This window comes from Uloborus diversus, unplaced genomic scaffold (assembly GCF_026930045.1).
Source record: "Uloborus diversus isolate 005 unplaced genomic scaffold, Udiv.v.3.1 scaffold_15, whole genome shotgun sequence".
NCBI classification, from domain to species: Eukaryota; Metazoa; Arthropoda; class Arachnida; order Araneae; family Uloboridae; genus Uloborus; species Uloborus diversus.
In genome coordinates, this window is record NW_026558209.1 from 2156083 (window position 1) to 2173347 (window position 17265).

General features: G+C 33.6%; 1 protein-coding gene across 2 annotated transcripts in view; it reads left to right on the forward strand.

Moving 5' to 3' along the window:
- The window catches only part of LOC129233022 (TBC1 domain family member 13-like), a 49690-nt gene that overhangs the window by 17345 nt on the left and 15080 nt on the right, over nucleotides 1-17265 (forward strand). For both annotated transcript variants that reach the window (XM_054867104.1, XM_054867103.1), the window contains exons 6-10: nucleotides 3561-3654; nucleotides 5509-5591; nucleotides 9358-9517; nucleotides 10884-11015; nucleotides 14522-14588. In XM_054867104.1, the coding sequence (XP_054723079.1) occupies nucleotides 3561-3654; nucleotides 5509-5591; nucleotides 9358-9517; nucleotides 10884-11015; nucleotides 14522-14588 (536 nt within the window). The remainder of the gene's footprint in view (nucleotides 1-3560; nucleotides 3655-5508; nucleotides 5592-9357; nucleotides 9518-10883; nucleotides 11016-14521; nucleotides 14589-17265) is intronic.

Genomic DNA, 17265 nt, shown 5'->3' on the forward strand with positions numbered 1-17265 from the left:
CATATGTATTACACAGTTTATAGTATTTTTTTTATTAAAAGACTTGATGAAATCATGAAAGAAACATATCGTGAACCAAAGAACCTTTCTTTTCAATGTCATAATTGGAGAAGTATAAGCAATTCATTATGAACTTCAGGATTTTAAAATCACAATCTAGGTTAGTTATATCCAAAATGAAAAAAAAAGGAAGCATGAGGGATGTTTGGAAGAATAAACTGAGAAGTTATCAAGAATATGATGTTATTTATTTTGATATTTAAGTGATATCATGGAAAATATAGAAACAGTTTTCACATTAATAAAGAACAAAAAAAAAAGCAAAATTTTCTTTTCTGTTGCCTTGCTGAGACATATTACTGGGTTATAAAAGACTAGGACCTTAAAAAATTGATGTTTGCTTTTTTTTTTGTAACCAGTTAAGCTTTTTACTTTTTGTAGAATGGCTTTTTATATCTGAAATTTGGCTATCAACATTGATTAGGCATCTCCAACATATTTAATGTGAATATCATATTAGATTGCTAAGCTGTTTCACACAATAATTCTTTAAATATCTAATCAAAATACAATTTTTGGGCAAAAATTTATTGTTTTGTATATGGTTGGTTGTATATATACATAATGGAATACATACAGAAAAGTATTTTAGATGAATATAAATTTATGAAATAAATACCCGGGTATTTACCCATTTTGGGTATTTACCCGGGTATATACCCTGGGTATTTACCCCTAAAAATAAACATCACTAATTAAAATGTACGTAAAATTTTACTTTCATGCGCGATTTTCTCAAATCCTCAATTTTAAAAGCTCATCTTAATTTTTTTTAAAAAACTACTTTGCTTATCACTTTAAAATTTTTACCACATATTAGGCATATGTTTGTAATTATACTGAAATGAAATTTTTGCTTTAGACCTCGCATTACTTCCTAAACAGCCGTTTTTCCGGATCTCGAATTCGGGGTCACCGGAACTACCATATTTTCTCCATAATTTCTATGAAATTTAATGCCTTACTGCGGACGGAAATTTCACTCTATGGAAATATTTCATTTTTGATCGCCTTCCAATTTTTTCTTACAAAATTAGTTTTAAAAAAAAACGGTTCGTAACAACTGTCAAAGCACTTATTTTCACGTGCTCCTTGTATTTGCAAAAATGTAAGCCTCTTAAAATTTATATTTTTTCAATGTTCAGTTCTTTTTACATAAAATTCATGAAATGTTCAACTCGCAAAATCGTCGATATCTTCATTTTCACGAAAATTATGGCTCACAAAAATTTGTGCTTTTACGGTATTTTCAATTTGCAATTTTCTTCAGCCTCGTAGTTTTTTTTTTTTTTTAACTAAATCTCCACGCATTTGAGAAAAGTAGTTTTGTTGAAGCTTGAAGTTATTTAATTTGTAAAAATATTAAAAAATAAAAAAGTGAAAATTTTGATGGTTGTTACTGATTTGATTACTAAGTAGGGGAATGTGGGACTCTGCTTTTAGCGCTACCTATCAAGTAATATTTTAACTATGTAGTAACACATGTAGTCTATTCCAAACAAGAAAAAATTACCTCTAAAAATCGAAGAATATGATAATAAAAGCAATTTTCAAAAATGGATACTCAAATTGTAATATTTTGCTATAAGTCAAAAATTGTTTTTGGCATTATTAAATTATAAAGCTCTTGTTTGAAAAATTAATTGAGATCTACTAACATTTGGTGCTGTATTTGTTTGTTTAATATTAAGTTTATTTGTATTTTAAATGCTTTGTACAGTTAGTCAAGTGCATGCAAGGCAAATTGAAATAGTTTGTTTTGTTTACTTATTGTCTTGTATCAAATCACTTGCATATTCTTTTATTAATTCGTTCTCATTTATATTCACTCAGTATTTTCTCTCATATATTATTTTATTTATGTATTCGTTTAGTGTTTCATTTCTTTTTCACTTATTCATTCATCCTCTTATTTACCCATGTATTTGATGAAAAAATCTTTAATGTTCGAATAGAAAATTTTTCATTGGCAAAATATTTCATTTTTCACTTTGCCCCATGGAAAAAAAGAAAGGTGAAAAATGATCACCTTTTTTTTTGAGGTACAAACTCATTGCCAAAATTAAAAAGTAATGTTTCAATACAAGTTTTATTGTAAAATATCTTGTAATTTCTTTATGCACTGTAACTTTCAGAACAAATTTTTGATTTATGAGGAGATAACATTTCCAGGCTTATTGGCCGTGGTCTAATTGGAGTAGAAATTCCAGACGTTTCGGCTTGCTTTACTGCAGCCATCATCAGTGGTTTGAGTTTGGTGAGACTGATTCCTGGCTTCGGTGGGCTCGGCTACCGGTCTCTGATTGGATGGGACCACAGTATGTTTTAGACTGTTGTGGCGAGCGGATCTAAGGGCAGGGTGGCATGTTTTTGGTAAATTGAAATTCTCCTCTTTTCTGTTGAAATTAAAGGGGTGTTTGGAAATTTCTATAGCTTCGCCATGAAGACGGGCAAAGTAATGAGATGTTGTAGCCAAGATTTCTGTGTCTTTAAATTCAGAAATCGAAATTAAAATCAGAAACCGGTAGCCACCACGGCTTGTAAATCCCATCCAATCCGGTGCCAGGATCACCCAGCGGCTTGAATCTCATCCAATCAGGAACCTTATTCCGCCAACCGCTTGAGAACGCCTCCCAATCAGGACTAGCAGCAGTTTGCTTAAATACCGAAGCCAGGAATCAGTCTCACCGAACTCAAACCACCGATGATGGCTGCAGCAAAGCAAGCCGAAACGTCTGCAATTTCTACTCCGATTAGACCACGGCCAATAAGCCCGGAAATGTTATATCCTCATATTGCATACCTGCCAACCCTTCCGGATTTCCCGGAAGTTTTACGGATTTTTATGTCCTTTTCCGGTTATGAGCAAAATCTTCCGGATTTTTTACGTTTTGTAGGAAAAATAATTATCTCGCCAATTTTGGCGCTAACGATACTTTTGTGGAACGCGGCACCGCATTTTAGGCCAAGTAGCCGAGGAAAGGTTGCCGTAGGAGAATGGCACGAGAAGAAGCGAGGCAAGATTATGACGTCACAGAGTGATACAGCGCATGACTTCATCGGGATCCAATCAGAGCAAGCGTCGCGCCTGGCAACTAGGGGCACGATTTCGGCGCCGATTATCTTCTCGTTCTCTCAATTCGAGCTGTTTTTGCTTCGTTCTTTTTTTAAGATGAGTAACAAATGTTATTTCCAAACTTTTAAAGAAAGCAATAAAAGTAATATTTACTAAACGAAAGTAATTTCAATTGATATGAAATTCATAACTAATATATTGTTAAATGTAAAGAGGGTAGGTGTCCTGTTTGATTTTATTTTGCGTTAAAATCTTGTGGATAAAAATAAAAAAATCTTCCGGATTTTTTTTCTCCGAAGTTGGCAGGTATGATATTGACTCCGGCTGAAAGCCTTAAACAGTATTTAAATTTTTGATTTGTTCATTTTGAAAACAGTAATTCCCTTTACCCCACATTCCCCTTCATATATTTTCCCGTTCCCAGGAATCTGTACGAGCACTTCATCGACGAAATGATCGTCACTCCCGGGACCAAGAACAGGGCGGGATCCAGGATCGACGTCACTTTGGACGATCACGTGAGTGCATTCCCATTGGTCGGTTCTTTTTCCTTTCCGCGGCTTCTCGCCTTTCCTGCCGTTCCTTATCTGGGAGTATTTCATCGTTAGTTCTTCAAACATAATGAACAAAACTGTTGGGTAATGTGTCTTTACCTTAAGTTCATAGAACTAAATAAAAGGTTTGCAGAACCCCAACATCAAAAAGCCGTGCAGTCTGCCAGTAAGAAATAAAACATACTCAAAGTAATTTTAAATAAATAACATTTATTAAAATATCACAGTATACAACCTGAAAAATTTGTTAAATACCAAAATTAATTTAGATTGTAAAAACCCCCAATTATCACAGAAATTTCAAAGTTAAATTGTTAAATAAACACTTTTAGAAAAACGCGAAACATTTTAGAAAAATTGTAAAATGTCACCTTCCTGCGCTAAATGCGCATGTTTACATTGCTGAAGAATTCTTGACAAAGCGTAATCGAATTTGTAAATTCATCAAACTGTTCCATCATTCACCGGCCGATAGGCTTGCTTAGTTCTAGAAGAACCTTTTCATATACCGGAACACCAACTTGTGCACACACTGGAATCTCACCGGAACCTTCTGGAACTATAGTTGGAACATCTAGGAAATCCAATCATGAAGGTCACTCTGAAGGACATCAATGATTTCAAACTGATGACAGTTCCATACCACCATAGGAGCACCGGTAAGTCAATCCAGGTATAGGCCAAGTTTAAGTATTAGGCCTAGTTGCAATGAGCTACATCTTTTGATAATCTCCCGCGAACATCTTCAGCAATGGTGACATTTTCCCTCCACAAAAGGGAGTAATTTTGAACATTTTTAAACAACAATTAACACTGAATAAAACTTATCTCAAGCCCTGCTTGAGTTCAAAAACGTTGCATCAACAACGGCTCGAGCCCGCCGCAACTTCCATCAACAACCTAGCACGGTTGCCAAACCTTCAAAGACCAATCCCTGATTGGTCAACAAAAATGGCAAGATAACAATGGGGAGTAAACACAAACAATAAAGTGAGCACTGAAAATATTTCGATCAATCTATTTATACGTTCTATGACCGCGATACGTCATCCCATGACACACCCTACTTTGCATTGGAGATATACATCTCAACTATTCCTGATTGAGTGATTTAACAATCTTTCTATTCGTTTTTTCGGCTCAAAGTAGCCAAAAACATCTCAACCATCGGGTGTTACGTCATAGGATGATTCCGATGTTGCACGATCATGCCCGAATCAATTTCAGTTATCCGCCACTGGGACACAGGACGCGGAGTGGCAAAAACATATCGGAGGTAAGTTTCAAAAAAAAATACTTTAACATTTGTAATTAAATTAAAAGCGCTCCAAGATACTGAATAAAGGCTTTTAAGCCCAACAAAAACAAAAATAAAAAGTCTCCGTTTTAGAGACTCCTAAAAATCTATAAGGGTGAAACTTTTATAAAAGTTTTATTTCAGGACACAAACCAAATGACGAGGGTGCCTTAGAACAATTTCAAAAGTTCATTTTTAATGACCTCCCAACTTGTACTGTACATACTCTGTAATTAAACTTTATTGGAAAAATACTTGGTACCTTTCTCTTTAAAGTCATGCATAACCTATTGTAATATGTGCAGTAGTTTCAAAATTACGATTGCTTGATATTGGGTCCATCATTTGTGCTCGGATATTTTCGATATTTTGTAATGTAGCTCAATATTTTCAAACCACGTCCATTACATTTGAATCTTGATTTACAATATTTAAAGATATTGATGTTTAAATGTTGCTCGTTATTCCATGAATGGTGACCTTGACGTGATGTGTCTCTCTCTCTTCCCCCCCCCCCCCAGCCCCTCAACCCCAATCCAGACGGCAAGTGGATGACCTACTTCAAGGACAACGAAGTCCTGCTGCAGATCAACAAGGACGTCAGGTAAGGAGCACTTCTTCTCTCCCTCCAGCCGAAAGATGCAACGAGACTCAAAGTCGCAATGATCTAAAAAAGGATATTCCTTTATCTATTATGCTGTTTGAATGTTTATTATGCTGTGCCGAATTCGATGCCTTCTGCCGAACACCCCCTGACAAAGTAGCAATCTCCCCGATTTTCATCAAAACAACGAAATTCCTGAAAAATGGGACTTTTCAAGGATTAGAATTGATTGAATGATTAGATGACTTCTTAGTCTTACATTCATTTTAGTAGTGAAAATTTAGAAAACCTAATGACTGTTAAAACAAAACAGTCAGGTGCTTGCTACACCAAACATTTAGACAGTTTATTAGAAAATGCTAAAGCTGATAGTCTAGTAACTTAAACAATTTTTCAGTTTTTCTTTTTATAATGATTTAGCAGGCTGCTATTTAATAACCAATTTTTATTTTTCATTTATTTGTTTTTTAAGACCATGTATGAATTACTGTTTATTTATTTAATTATTTATTTGTTGCTTTTAAAGTTTCCTTCTTTAATCAGTTGCTAGACTAAAGAAAGTTGTATCTAATAATGTAGCAAATATTGTTTAAAAATAAGAGCATCGTTGTTTCATTTTTAATTTAAAATTATGTTAATTAATAAATAAAATACCTCATAAATTAATTTTTATTTTTATAATATATGTCCCAGAACGTAAAATTATCACTTTCGTAATAGCAACCATCTGTTTTCAAGGTACTCTGTCTTTTTCATGTAATTACCCCTGCTATTCCATTTTGTAAGACTGGCAAGTCTGACACAGGCTTCATTTAAAAAGTCTCTACTTACATCTTAAAAATACCTATTAAAGTGGACGCCGATTTATTGAATCGGTGGTTAACTGACTCAACCACTTTAATGAATCAAATCATCAAAAACAGAACAAAATCCAGTTTTATTGACTTAGCCCCTTTATTGAATCTTTATGGAATCAAAACTGTTTCGAACAAACTTGATTCATATAAGCAGCGTGTACACTCATTTTCATTGTTGAATTATTTCATGCAAAAGTCTCCCAATGGGGTCGTTTCCAAAATTTTAAAAGTATTTTTTTCTGAAAGAACATGCTTAAAAACATAGGATCAGACCATTTTTTAAATAATTTATTTAAGTTTAATATTTAAGAAAAATTACTTAACTCAGTGTGCTTTCACTGTTTACGCTTCTGTCATGTGACACAGGGCCGGATTTAGGGGAGGGTAGGCGGGGCTACTGCCCCCGGGCCTCCACAACAAAGGGGCCCCCACAACAAATTTTTTACAAAATATCCCAACGTTCATGGGTCAAAAAAATATCGGATATATACGTATATATATAAATATTCGGATATACGTCAAAGTGTCGGATATTTTCGAAAATAGGATGATCTTTTCGAACCCCGATTAGGGGCCTCCACTCCTTCGTTGCCCCGGGGCCCCCACACTTCCAAATCCGGCCCTGGTGTGACATCACAAATGATGAAATGCCGTTCAGTGTTGCCCATTCACGGAACAAAATATTTCATTCGCATCTTTACTCACGTGTATTGGCAACGATAGGGTGGATAGCAAGCGTAGAGCGCAAATTTTGATTCGCTGCTTGATTATCATAACATGGAAATGTAGTAGAAAGATGCGCCAAATTGCATCATTTGCGACGTCATCAAGACCACGCCTTGTTTGAAAAATTGGACATTTTAAAAAATTAATTAAAAAAAAAAAACCTGTTGGGGAAAATGAAAGTATTTTCTGGGTCCATGTAATTTTATTTTGCTCATTCTATCCATTTCAATGACTGAAAGTAGTACATTTGACTAAAGGAAACCACCCCATTTTCACTTTAAATGTTGGCAGTTATATTTAACGTTAGAAATCCTTTAAAAAGAAACTGCTTTTGCAGACAAGTAAGCACGAAGATGTACTGGTCCGCAGACAGTAAGACTGGTCCACGTAACACTGAATGAACATGAAATATGTTTCTTCATTAATTTTTCAGTATTTTATTTACATCCTGTTTATTTTTCATTTACTGTATTTTCCTGTATATAATCAGCGGAGTATCTGGTTTAAAAGTGTAAAAGTAATGAGGTGCGGATTATACGCTGCCATGGATTATCTTGCGAGAAGAAATCTTTATTTTTTAGATTATTTTGTTCTTTAATATTGAATATACCTCAAAAGTTATTATTACTTTTTTACGTTTTTGATTTAGTTGCTAAAATTGTACGTTGCATCAAAACTTCATTTTTTTTTGCATCCTATTATCCGCGGATTATACGAAGATTTATTTTTATTCAGGCCGACTTTAGGACCTGCTGATTTTACGCCGCCGTGGATAATATGCAGGAAAATACGATAATTTGTGTTGCCAATACAAAACTTAATTTGAAATTTTAATGCTTTCATTCAAAATTTAGAACACTAAACTGGTAGCATATATAGGCGTCTCTCGTGTAACACAGTATTTGTACAACACGGTTTCGATATGACACTGTACCGAATTTGCAATTATTATGACACGGTTTCGATATTACACGGTAAGAAACTTGAATTTAATGCTTCATAGTTTTGATATAACACAAAAGTTATGTTTAAAAAAAAGATGGAATTTCATTTTTGTTTAATACATTCTGTTAATGGTTGATAACTCGAATTTGTTTTTATGAAACTTGGTTTCGGTATAACATGACACACATCCCTTGATTTGCATTATTTCTAAGTCTCGTATAACACGAAACACTGTTTTGATTCAACACCATACATATTGATATGATTTTTATTACGTACATGATTAATGAGCTTAAAAAATAAGTTAAAAAGTTATTTTTAAAAGAAGAGTCGTATAACACCGTTTCAATTACACCCCATACATATTGATATGATTTTTGTTATATACATGATTAATAAGTGTAAAAAATAGGTTAAAAAGTTATTTAAAAAAAAAAAGACTCATATAACACTATTTCGATACAGTGCCCGCCGCCTAATAAAATCACATTCGTTCTGGGGACAGTTGATTTTATAAAACGGCTGATTGTATAAACCAGCATACCTACACTCACTTAAAAAATGAAAGGTTTTGGAGCTTAAACGCTCTAAAAAACGGAACTGAATTTTTCATTTGTTTTTAGTTGAAGTGTTTCGAAATACAATTGACATAATTTCTTTTATTTGTACAAGGGTCTTAATCATACAACAATACGTCAATATTTTAACAGAATTGAAGAATAAAGATTCAATGTCGTCTGAACGTTAACAAAATGTTTTGTAATTTTTAATATTATGTTTGCCTTTTTGCTCTATAGTGCATCTCATAACATCAAACTATTTTCTGACATGTATTGAAGTTTGGTACTGAGATTTCCTTATATTCTGAAACCGATTCCTTCACGTCTTGGTGCTTCTTTATCAATATTTTACTTATGATGGTCAAAAGTTTGATTTTATAAAACGGCACTAGTGATTTTATTAAAGGATGATTTTAACATGTTTCGATTTTGCAATGATTCTGTTCTTCCAGATTTGATTTTAAAAAGCGGTTTGTTTTATAATCCTGTGATTTTATTAGTGGCGAGTACTGTACTACGTGAAATGAATGAAACGTGTTATACGAGGGACCCCTGTACAATAAAAAAAATTCTTAAATCTAAATGCACAGAATCATCATAAATGTACTTAAACACTATCGTAAATATCATGAGATGATTCGGTTGATCGTGATTGTCGTAATTTTTTATCTGTTGCAGGCGCCTGTGCCCGGACATCTCGTTCTTCCAGCAGCCCACTGAGCACCCCTGCACTGCCATCGTGGGGAGGAGGGGGGAAGTAGAGTCCCTGAGGGACAGGGTGGAACAGACTGCGCTCAGGTCTGCGAACGTCACCAGGAACAGGATCGGAATCACCAACGTGGGTCCCCCTCTCTCTCAGACTTTGTGGTTGTCCTCATAAAAAATATTTTCAGCATTTTATCTTGATTTTCCTGATAAAAACATTGTCCTGGTTTTTAGAATTTGTCCTGATTTTCCTGATAAGAAATAGTGTCCTGATTTTCAGCATTTTTTTCCCCTGATAAAAAAAAGCCCTGATTTTGAGCATTTTGTTTGGATTTTCCGTATAAAAAATATTGTCCTGATTTTCCTGATAAGAAATATTTTGTTCTGAATTGAACTGATTTTCAGCATTTTTTTTATTTTCCTGATAAATGTTTTGTTCTGATTTGAAATGATTTTCAGCATTTTGGTTTGATTTTCCGGACAAAGAATAGTATCCTGATTTTCGGCATTTAGTCCTGATATTCCTGATAAGAAATATTGTCCTGATTTTCAGCATTTAGTCCTGATACTCTTGATAAGAAATATTGTCCTGATTGTCAGCATTAAGTCCTGATATTCCCGATAAAAATTATTGTCCTAATTTTCAGCATTTTGTTTTGATTTTCCAGACAAAAATTGTCCTGATTTACAGCATTTGGTCCTGATATTCCTGATAAGAAATATTTTGTTCTGAATTAAACTGATTTTCAGCATTTTTTTTTATTTTCCTGATTAAAAAAAATGAGCATTTTGTTTGGATTTTCCGTAAAAAAAAAATTGTCCTGATTTTCAGCATTTAGTCCTGATATTCCCGATAAGAAATATTGTTTTGATTTTCAGCATTTTTTTTAAAATTATTTTCCTGATAAAAAAATGGCCCTGATTTTGAGCATTTTGTTTTGATTTTCCTTATAAAAAATATTGTCATGATTTTCAGCATTTAGTCCTGATATTCCTGATGAGAAATATTTTGTTCTGATTTGAACTGATTTTCGGAATTTTGTTTCGATTTTCCTGATGAAAAATATTTTCTTGATTTTCAGCATTTAGTCCTGAATATTCCTGATTTTTCTGATAAGAAATATTTTGTCCTGATTTTCCTGATAGGAAATATTTTGTTGCTAATTCTATATTAGCTACCAGTTTGTTTGGCACTCTTGGCTTCCTTAGAGGTTTTCCACCTCCGGCTCAGTCACTCCTATGCCGGGCTGTTGAGTGCTCATAAGGACGAAACTGCAGTCCTCGACTGGAAATGACTGAGCTGGCGGTGTATTTCATGTATTTCTGCCTTAGCAATGGCTATAGGGCGGTAACTTACTGAATATTCATGATATTTTCCCAAAATATCATGATATTTTCGAACCCTGCTGTAATGTGTGTACGATGAATAGTTTTGATGTTTTGCGCATGCAAAAACCAACAGAAATCCTTCTCCGCTAACGAATAATGTGATTCCTCAGATCTCCCTGTTCAAGAAGCGTGCCCAGGAAGAATATGGCCACCTGTCGCCAGGCCAAGAGGCTCACTGGGAAGTGGTGGAGAGGGTGCTCTTCCTATACGCCAAGCTCAACCCTGGACAAGGATACGTGCAGGTAACCCCTTTCGCTCAGACTCATTTATTTACAAGTAGTGGTACCAGGGTTGGCAAAAACCCGGGTTTTTTTTTAAAAAGCCCATGGACCCAGGGTTTTTTTTAAATAAAACCCAAAAAAAAAACCCAACTAAAAGTGGGTTTTTTAAATGAAATGTGGGTTTTTTGTATTTTTTTAGTGAAAATGTAGGGTACTTGCAGCATATTGTAGCATAAGTATATGGACAAAGCGCAAAAATTGTCTTGGGGTAAAAAAAGCTGGAAAACTAGTTAAAATTCAGCATTTTCTGAAGAAGAGTATGAAAGACGACGAAACCCAAGAATGGTGAAGTTTCAGATTTTTTAGTTTCCATGATTACCAACAGTTAAGGCAAAGTTACTTCTTGAGTGATAAAATCTATTGTTCGTTTGTAATTATTACATTTTTTTTTTTTTTTTTTTGCATTTCATTTTATTGTATTTCATTTTGTTATGCAAAACTACTGTCGAACCTCAAGTAGTTTCAATCCCTTTTTACTGAATTCCAGCTAAATCAAGACATTTCTTTGAATTTTATGTTGCCTGTTTTTCTATTGCTGTGTACAGAGTAAGAAATATTAAACTTTTTCGTAAGATAATGAAAATACTGTACATGCTATTCCGTTTTCTGTCCGACCATTTGTAAATCCTGTTAATTTCTTAAAAAAATGTAACTTTTTAATTCGAAATTCGAGACGTGTCAGGTTGCAGAAAATAATTCACATGAAAGCCTTTTAGCTAGAGTAGTTTCCTCTGTACAATCTACAAATATTGATAAAATCAGAGTTGACAGGACTTAGTCAAGATAATTTGGGTTATTTATTTAACAAGTTAAAGAAAAAAGTTAAGTATATTTATTTAAAATGTCCATTGTCTGTGGCGAAGAACGAATAAAATAGAAGTTTGAATTGTAAAAGTATTTAAATTAATTATTTTAAAAACTTCTCAGAAAATTTTAAAAAACCCAAAAGTGGGTTAAATAATGGGTTTTTTTAAATGGGCTTTTTCAAAAAAACCCATTGGGTCCAACCCAATTGGGTCCAATCCGGCCAACCCTGAGTGGTACCCGCACGGCTTTGCCCGTAACAGGAAATTCAGAAGGTCTTTTGTTTCGCCTGTATATTTACAAATAATGTATGGCGAATTTTCTCGCCAATTGGCTTGTGCTTATGTTATGGTTCCATGTTATGATAATTTCGTAATTGACTCGTCCATCTTATGATAGTTTTGTTCTTAAAATTGGAACAGAAAAAGAACCACGTCGAATTTTCGAAACATTGCTTCGAGATGCACACCCCCCCATGCTACAAACTAACTTTGTGCCAAATGTCATGAAAATCTGCCGAACGGTCTAGGCGCTATGAGCGTCACACAGATCCTGACAGACAGAGATCCAGACAGACAGAGATCCAGACAGACAGAGATCCAGACAGACAGAGATCCAGACAGACAGAGATCCAGACAGACAGAGATCCGGACAGACAGAGATCTGGACAGAGAGACATCCTGACAGACAGAGATCCGGTCAGCTTTATTATTAGTAAAAATAGCTCGATTCGCTCCGTAGGCTTCCGAGTTTCGACACCTTCTCCCGAACTTCCTGACAAAGTAAATTTCTCCCCAATTTTCATCAAAGCAACCAAATTCCACCCGAAGAAAAGGGATTTGAATTTCTTTGTGGAAATAATATAATGAAAAGATCAGAATTGTAGAAATAAAACCTTTTTGTAGACCTTTAATGAAAATTGTATGTGTCCAATCATTTTCATCAAAACAGTAAAATATCCTAAGAAAGGGATTTTTTCAGTGATTTGGATTTCGGGATAAGTCCCAGCGATGAGACAATCATGATCATAAGAATGAAACCTTTTCATCCAAACAACTAAGTTCTCTAAAAAGTGAATCAGAATTTTGGGGGAAATCCCTACAGGGAAACATTGTGATGGTAAAAGCGAAGCCTTTTCAAGCACGAGTATGAAAATTGTATGTGTCTAATCTTTTTGGTCAAAATAACGAAACGTGAAAAGGGATAATTTAATGTTTTGTTTGTTTGTTTTTTAAATTTATATAGTAAAATTATCACATTGCAAAATTCAAAACTTTTTCGTACACGCATATGAAAATTGTATTTGTGCAATCATTTCTGAGCCATGTTTATTTTGTTTCCCCTTTAAAAAAAATATTCTCTCCTAAAAAAAACGCTCATGCATTCCCAATTTTTCTACTAATGCCCTAAATTTTACCTGCTGTGAATAATTTTTATTATCACTTTTGAAGAAAAGTGATATTTTCAGCTCATGCTGTTTTCCCACATGCTGAATTTCGGTTCTACATAAGCTTGTTTTTATCAATTTTAAAATATTAATCCCTACTTTAATTCTAAAAATCCCTTTTCAACTGAAAACGTTTGCCGTTAAGTGTATTCACTCAAAGTCTCCCTATTACAATGTTGCAGACCTACAGCATATATCTACATTTACAGCTACGAAAATAATAACATAGCAATCTCGGCTTCCTAATTTTGTGCTCTTGCCGCATTTTTTTTTACAAGCCCAATTTCAGTTGAATGTAAGGCTTTTTAATTATAAAACACTTGCAGTACCTGCACAGGGATGTCTATGTTAAGAATTTAAAAGAAGTCGGTTGAATAAAAAAAAATCCCCCCCCCCTCCTGAAATGATCATTTTTCTTCAACTAAAATGTGTACACACCTTTTCAAAAAACCTATTAGTCTCTTTGGAATTTAAAACTATTCGCCAAAACACACACAAAAAAAAAGATTAACATTAGCTTTAAAATTCAAAACAATCCTTCAACTGTATAGTTCGTCACTTAATGCTCCAAGCGACTACACTAACATAACCTTTGCTTCACCTTTAGCGAGTGAAACGGTTTTTTTTTCTGCAATTTTCGCCAAATAAACAATACTGTAACAGAAACAGTGTGAACAACAAGACAAATAACAAAATCCAATAGAAAAATCCTATAAAATCAAACTATGTACTTGAATATCAAAAAAAAAAAAAAAAAAAACGCATTCAAAAATAAGTTTGCTGAAACTTACCCTGCCACCTTTTAGGAATTCATAGAACTAAACAATTAAGTAAACATTTAATTTGCAACTACAACTATTTCAGTCAATCTTTTTTTTTTTTTTTTTTGAGATAGCCTATAGCCTTCCTCAATGTATGGTCTATTCAACACAAAAATAATGTTTCAATTTGAACCAGTAGTTCTAGAGATTAGCGCGTTTAAAGAAACAAACAAACTCTTCAGCCTTACATCATTAATATAGATAAATCCCTACTTTTAGTCTAAAAATCCCTTTTACACTCAAACTTTTGCCGTTAAGTGTATTCATGCAAAGCCTCCCTTAGCTTATCTTAGCCTAACATTGGCAGGTAGTTTGGTAGGAGTATGTAGTTTGGCTGGTATTTGTGTTTTAGATGCTGAGTTATATATTGATGCCTGTCTCTCCTTCTCTTCCAGGGCATGAATGAAATCATCGGTCCCATCTACTACACTTTCGCCTCTGATCCAGATCCAGAATGGAAAAGTGAGTCAATGGCTTTTTTTTGCGCCTCCGATCGATTTACAGGTCCACACCTTGATATTGAATTGAGAAAATTAAATTTCAAATTGGAATGCAACCTTCTGGAATGACTTCTGGTCTCCATGACATTTGTGTGTTCCTTAATGTTGCGCAATAAATCCGTAATGTATTCACATGTTTTTTTTTTTGTCTTTTTTGTCCCTTTCACCATATTTTCTGCCACAGTATTTTGTTGTTGAGCTTGAATGGCTTTTTGTTTTGGGGGTGATTAAGCAGGGTTCGTACGCTCCGGGAATTCCGGGAAAACCGGGAATTGTCAGGGAAAATGACATTGTCAAAAATGTCAGGGAAAAGTCAGGGAGTTTTCAAATTTTGTCCTCCAAATTTTTTTTTTCCCATTTTTTTCCCAAGGAATTAAGTACTATGAGATCTAGTCTTCGTTTTTATTGTGATTTCACGAAAAAAATTGTAAATTTTTATCTAAACCGACGCTGGCACTTAAAAACTGCAATCGAAAAATGAACGTTTTTTTTTTTCACAACGAAAAATGCGCCGAAAGAGCGAAGATTTTCTTGCATGGAGTCAGTGAGGGGAGCGCATTTCTTTCTACTGCCTAAAGTTTTAGATGGGTTGCCACAACATTCTGTTCGGTTCAGGGTTCGTACGCTCCGGGAAAACTTGGAATTATCAGGAAAAATGACTTAGTCAAAAATGTCAAGGAATTTTCCAAATGTGTCCCCAAAATTTTTCTTTTCCCAATTTTTTCCCAGGGAATTTCGTTTTATAAGATCTAATCTTCATTTTTATCGATGTATTTAAAAAAAATTGTAACAATTTTAAAGCAATGAAAAAAGTGGCGACCCAAAAAATCTTCAGCAGCCGCCATTTTTGGCTCTCAGTAGTTCCCAAGGGAAAAAAAATCAGGTGAACAGCAATTATGCACAAACTCAACAGGAGAGAAGACAATTTACTGCTTCGGAAGCACAACCTGTAGATGGGAGGGTCGATCTGGGGAAATCGTTTTTTTTTTTTTTTTTGATCGGAAAATCATTTCAGCTACGTGTGAAACGTAGTCGCCATCTTTGGTCATTCACAAGATGGAAGTAGATACGATCCAAAAATGCCTAAGTTTCTAAAAACAAAGCAGAATTGGATGTTTTCTTTAATTGAAAACTGATGAAAACAACAAAAAATGGTCTGCAAATTGTTTTTCTATTATTATTTGTAATAATTTTCTTGAGAAATGAAAAATTTTGCTCTTAAAACTTAATCTTATCCTCACTGCCTCGGACGCAAATGTGATAAAAACTTTTCAATGAATTGTAGTATCATGAAGATTTATTATTTTTTAATTGTCTTCATGCAACAAATCAAAGTTATTTCTTATTTTTGGGCATAGCCGCCATATTTGGTCATTCCCAAGATGGAAGTACACAAGACTTTTTCAAGTGCCTAAGTTCCCGAAAATGGCATTGGATGTTAATTGCAATGCAAACTATTGAAAACAACACAAATTGTGCCCTTTTTTTCGGATAATTTGTAATTATTTTCTGGAAAAATGCAAAATTTAATCTTCATAACATTTTTTTTAAAATTGATTTAGACTCTTATGTGCTAAATACTGACTATTTTGCTTTTATTGTAATTTTTTAAGGATTATTAATTATTTATTACTACTTTTATACTACAAATCCAAAAATCTACTTATTATTTAAAATTTTTCACTTTGTTGCCATATTTGATCGTTTGCACAATGGAAGTAGACTTAAACTTCCAGAAACAGAATTGGACGTTTATATTAATGTGTAATATTGAAAACAACATTAAATGTGCAAAAAGTTATGAATTTTTGAAAATTAACTATTACTTTCTGGAAAAGAAAGTTTGAAATTTTAATGTAAGCGTCCTTTAATATGTGAAAAAAAAAAAAAAAAGATTATTGGCATTGGCCTATGATTGGCGGAGTTGATTTTTGTTACTATGCATTACATGGTATGCCGATTGATGCAACAAGTTAATCATATTTATACTGAAATTTAGCATTGCATTTTGCTCAATATGTTTTGTGTAACCTACTTATAAGCAAATAAAAAGTATTGTAAACCAAAAGCGGATGCTAAAAGGTTGCTGCAGGACTACAGCAAAACGCTATAATATTACGCGTGACATCAAAGAAACGCTAAAATAATTTGAAAGTACTCTGTTTTCAACAAATAGTAAACAAATTAAAACAATTTTGAACAAAGTGTTTAAAAAAAAACTTAAAATTTTGACAGAGAAAACAAACGAAAAAAAAAAACAAGTTTTTTTTTTTTTTAAATCTAAGGGGAGAAGTTTCAGTTCTTCTGCATCGCTACTTTGAACAATTTTAATTATTTTAAAAATATTACTATTTAAACTTAAATTTTGAATGAAGCGAGTAACCTGGAATTTTCTAAAAAACAACCTGGAAAACCTGGAAAAGTCAGGGAACTTTTTTTAACCAAAAGTGTATGAACGCTGTTAAGGTTGGTATTAAGCACCACTTTTCATTAACTGATTTTTCCTTGTTGTCAAAAATAGCACTCAATTTGAAGATAGTCGAATCCAATTTAATATGAATGTTTTCAAAACTTCAAAGAGTGTTTTTGTTCTTGGAATGAGGAAAGGAATATAATTGTTCCACTTTAGTTCCTTTAAT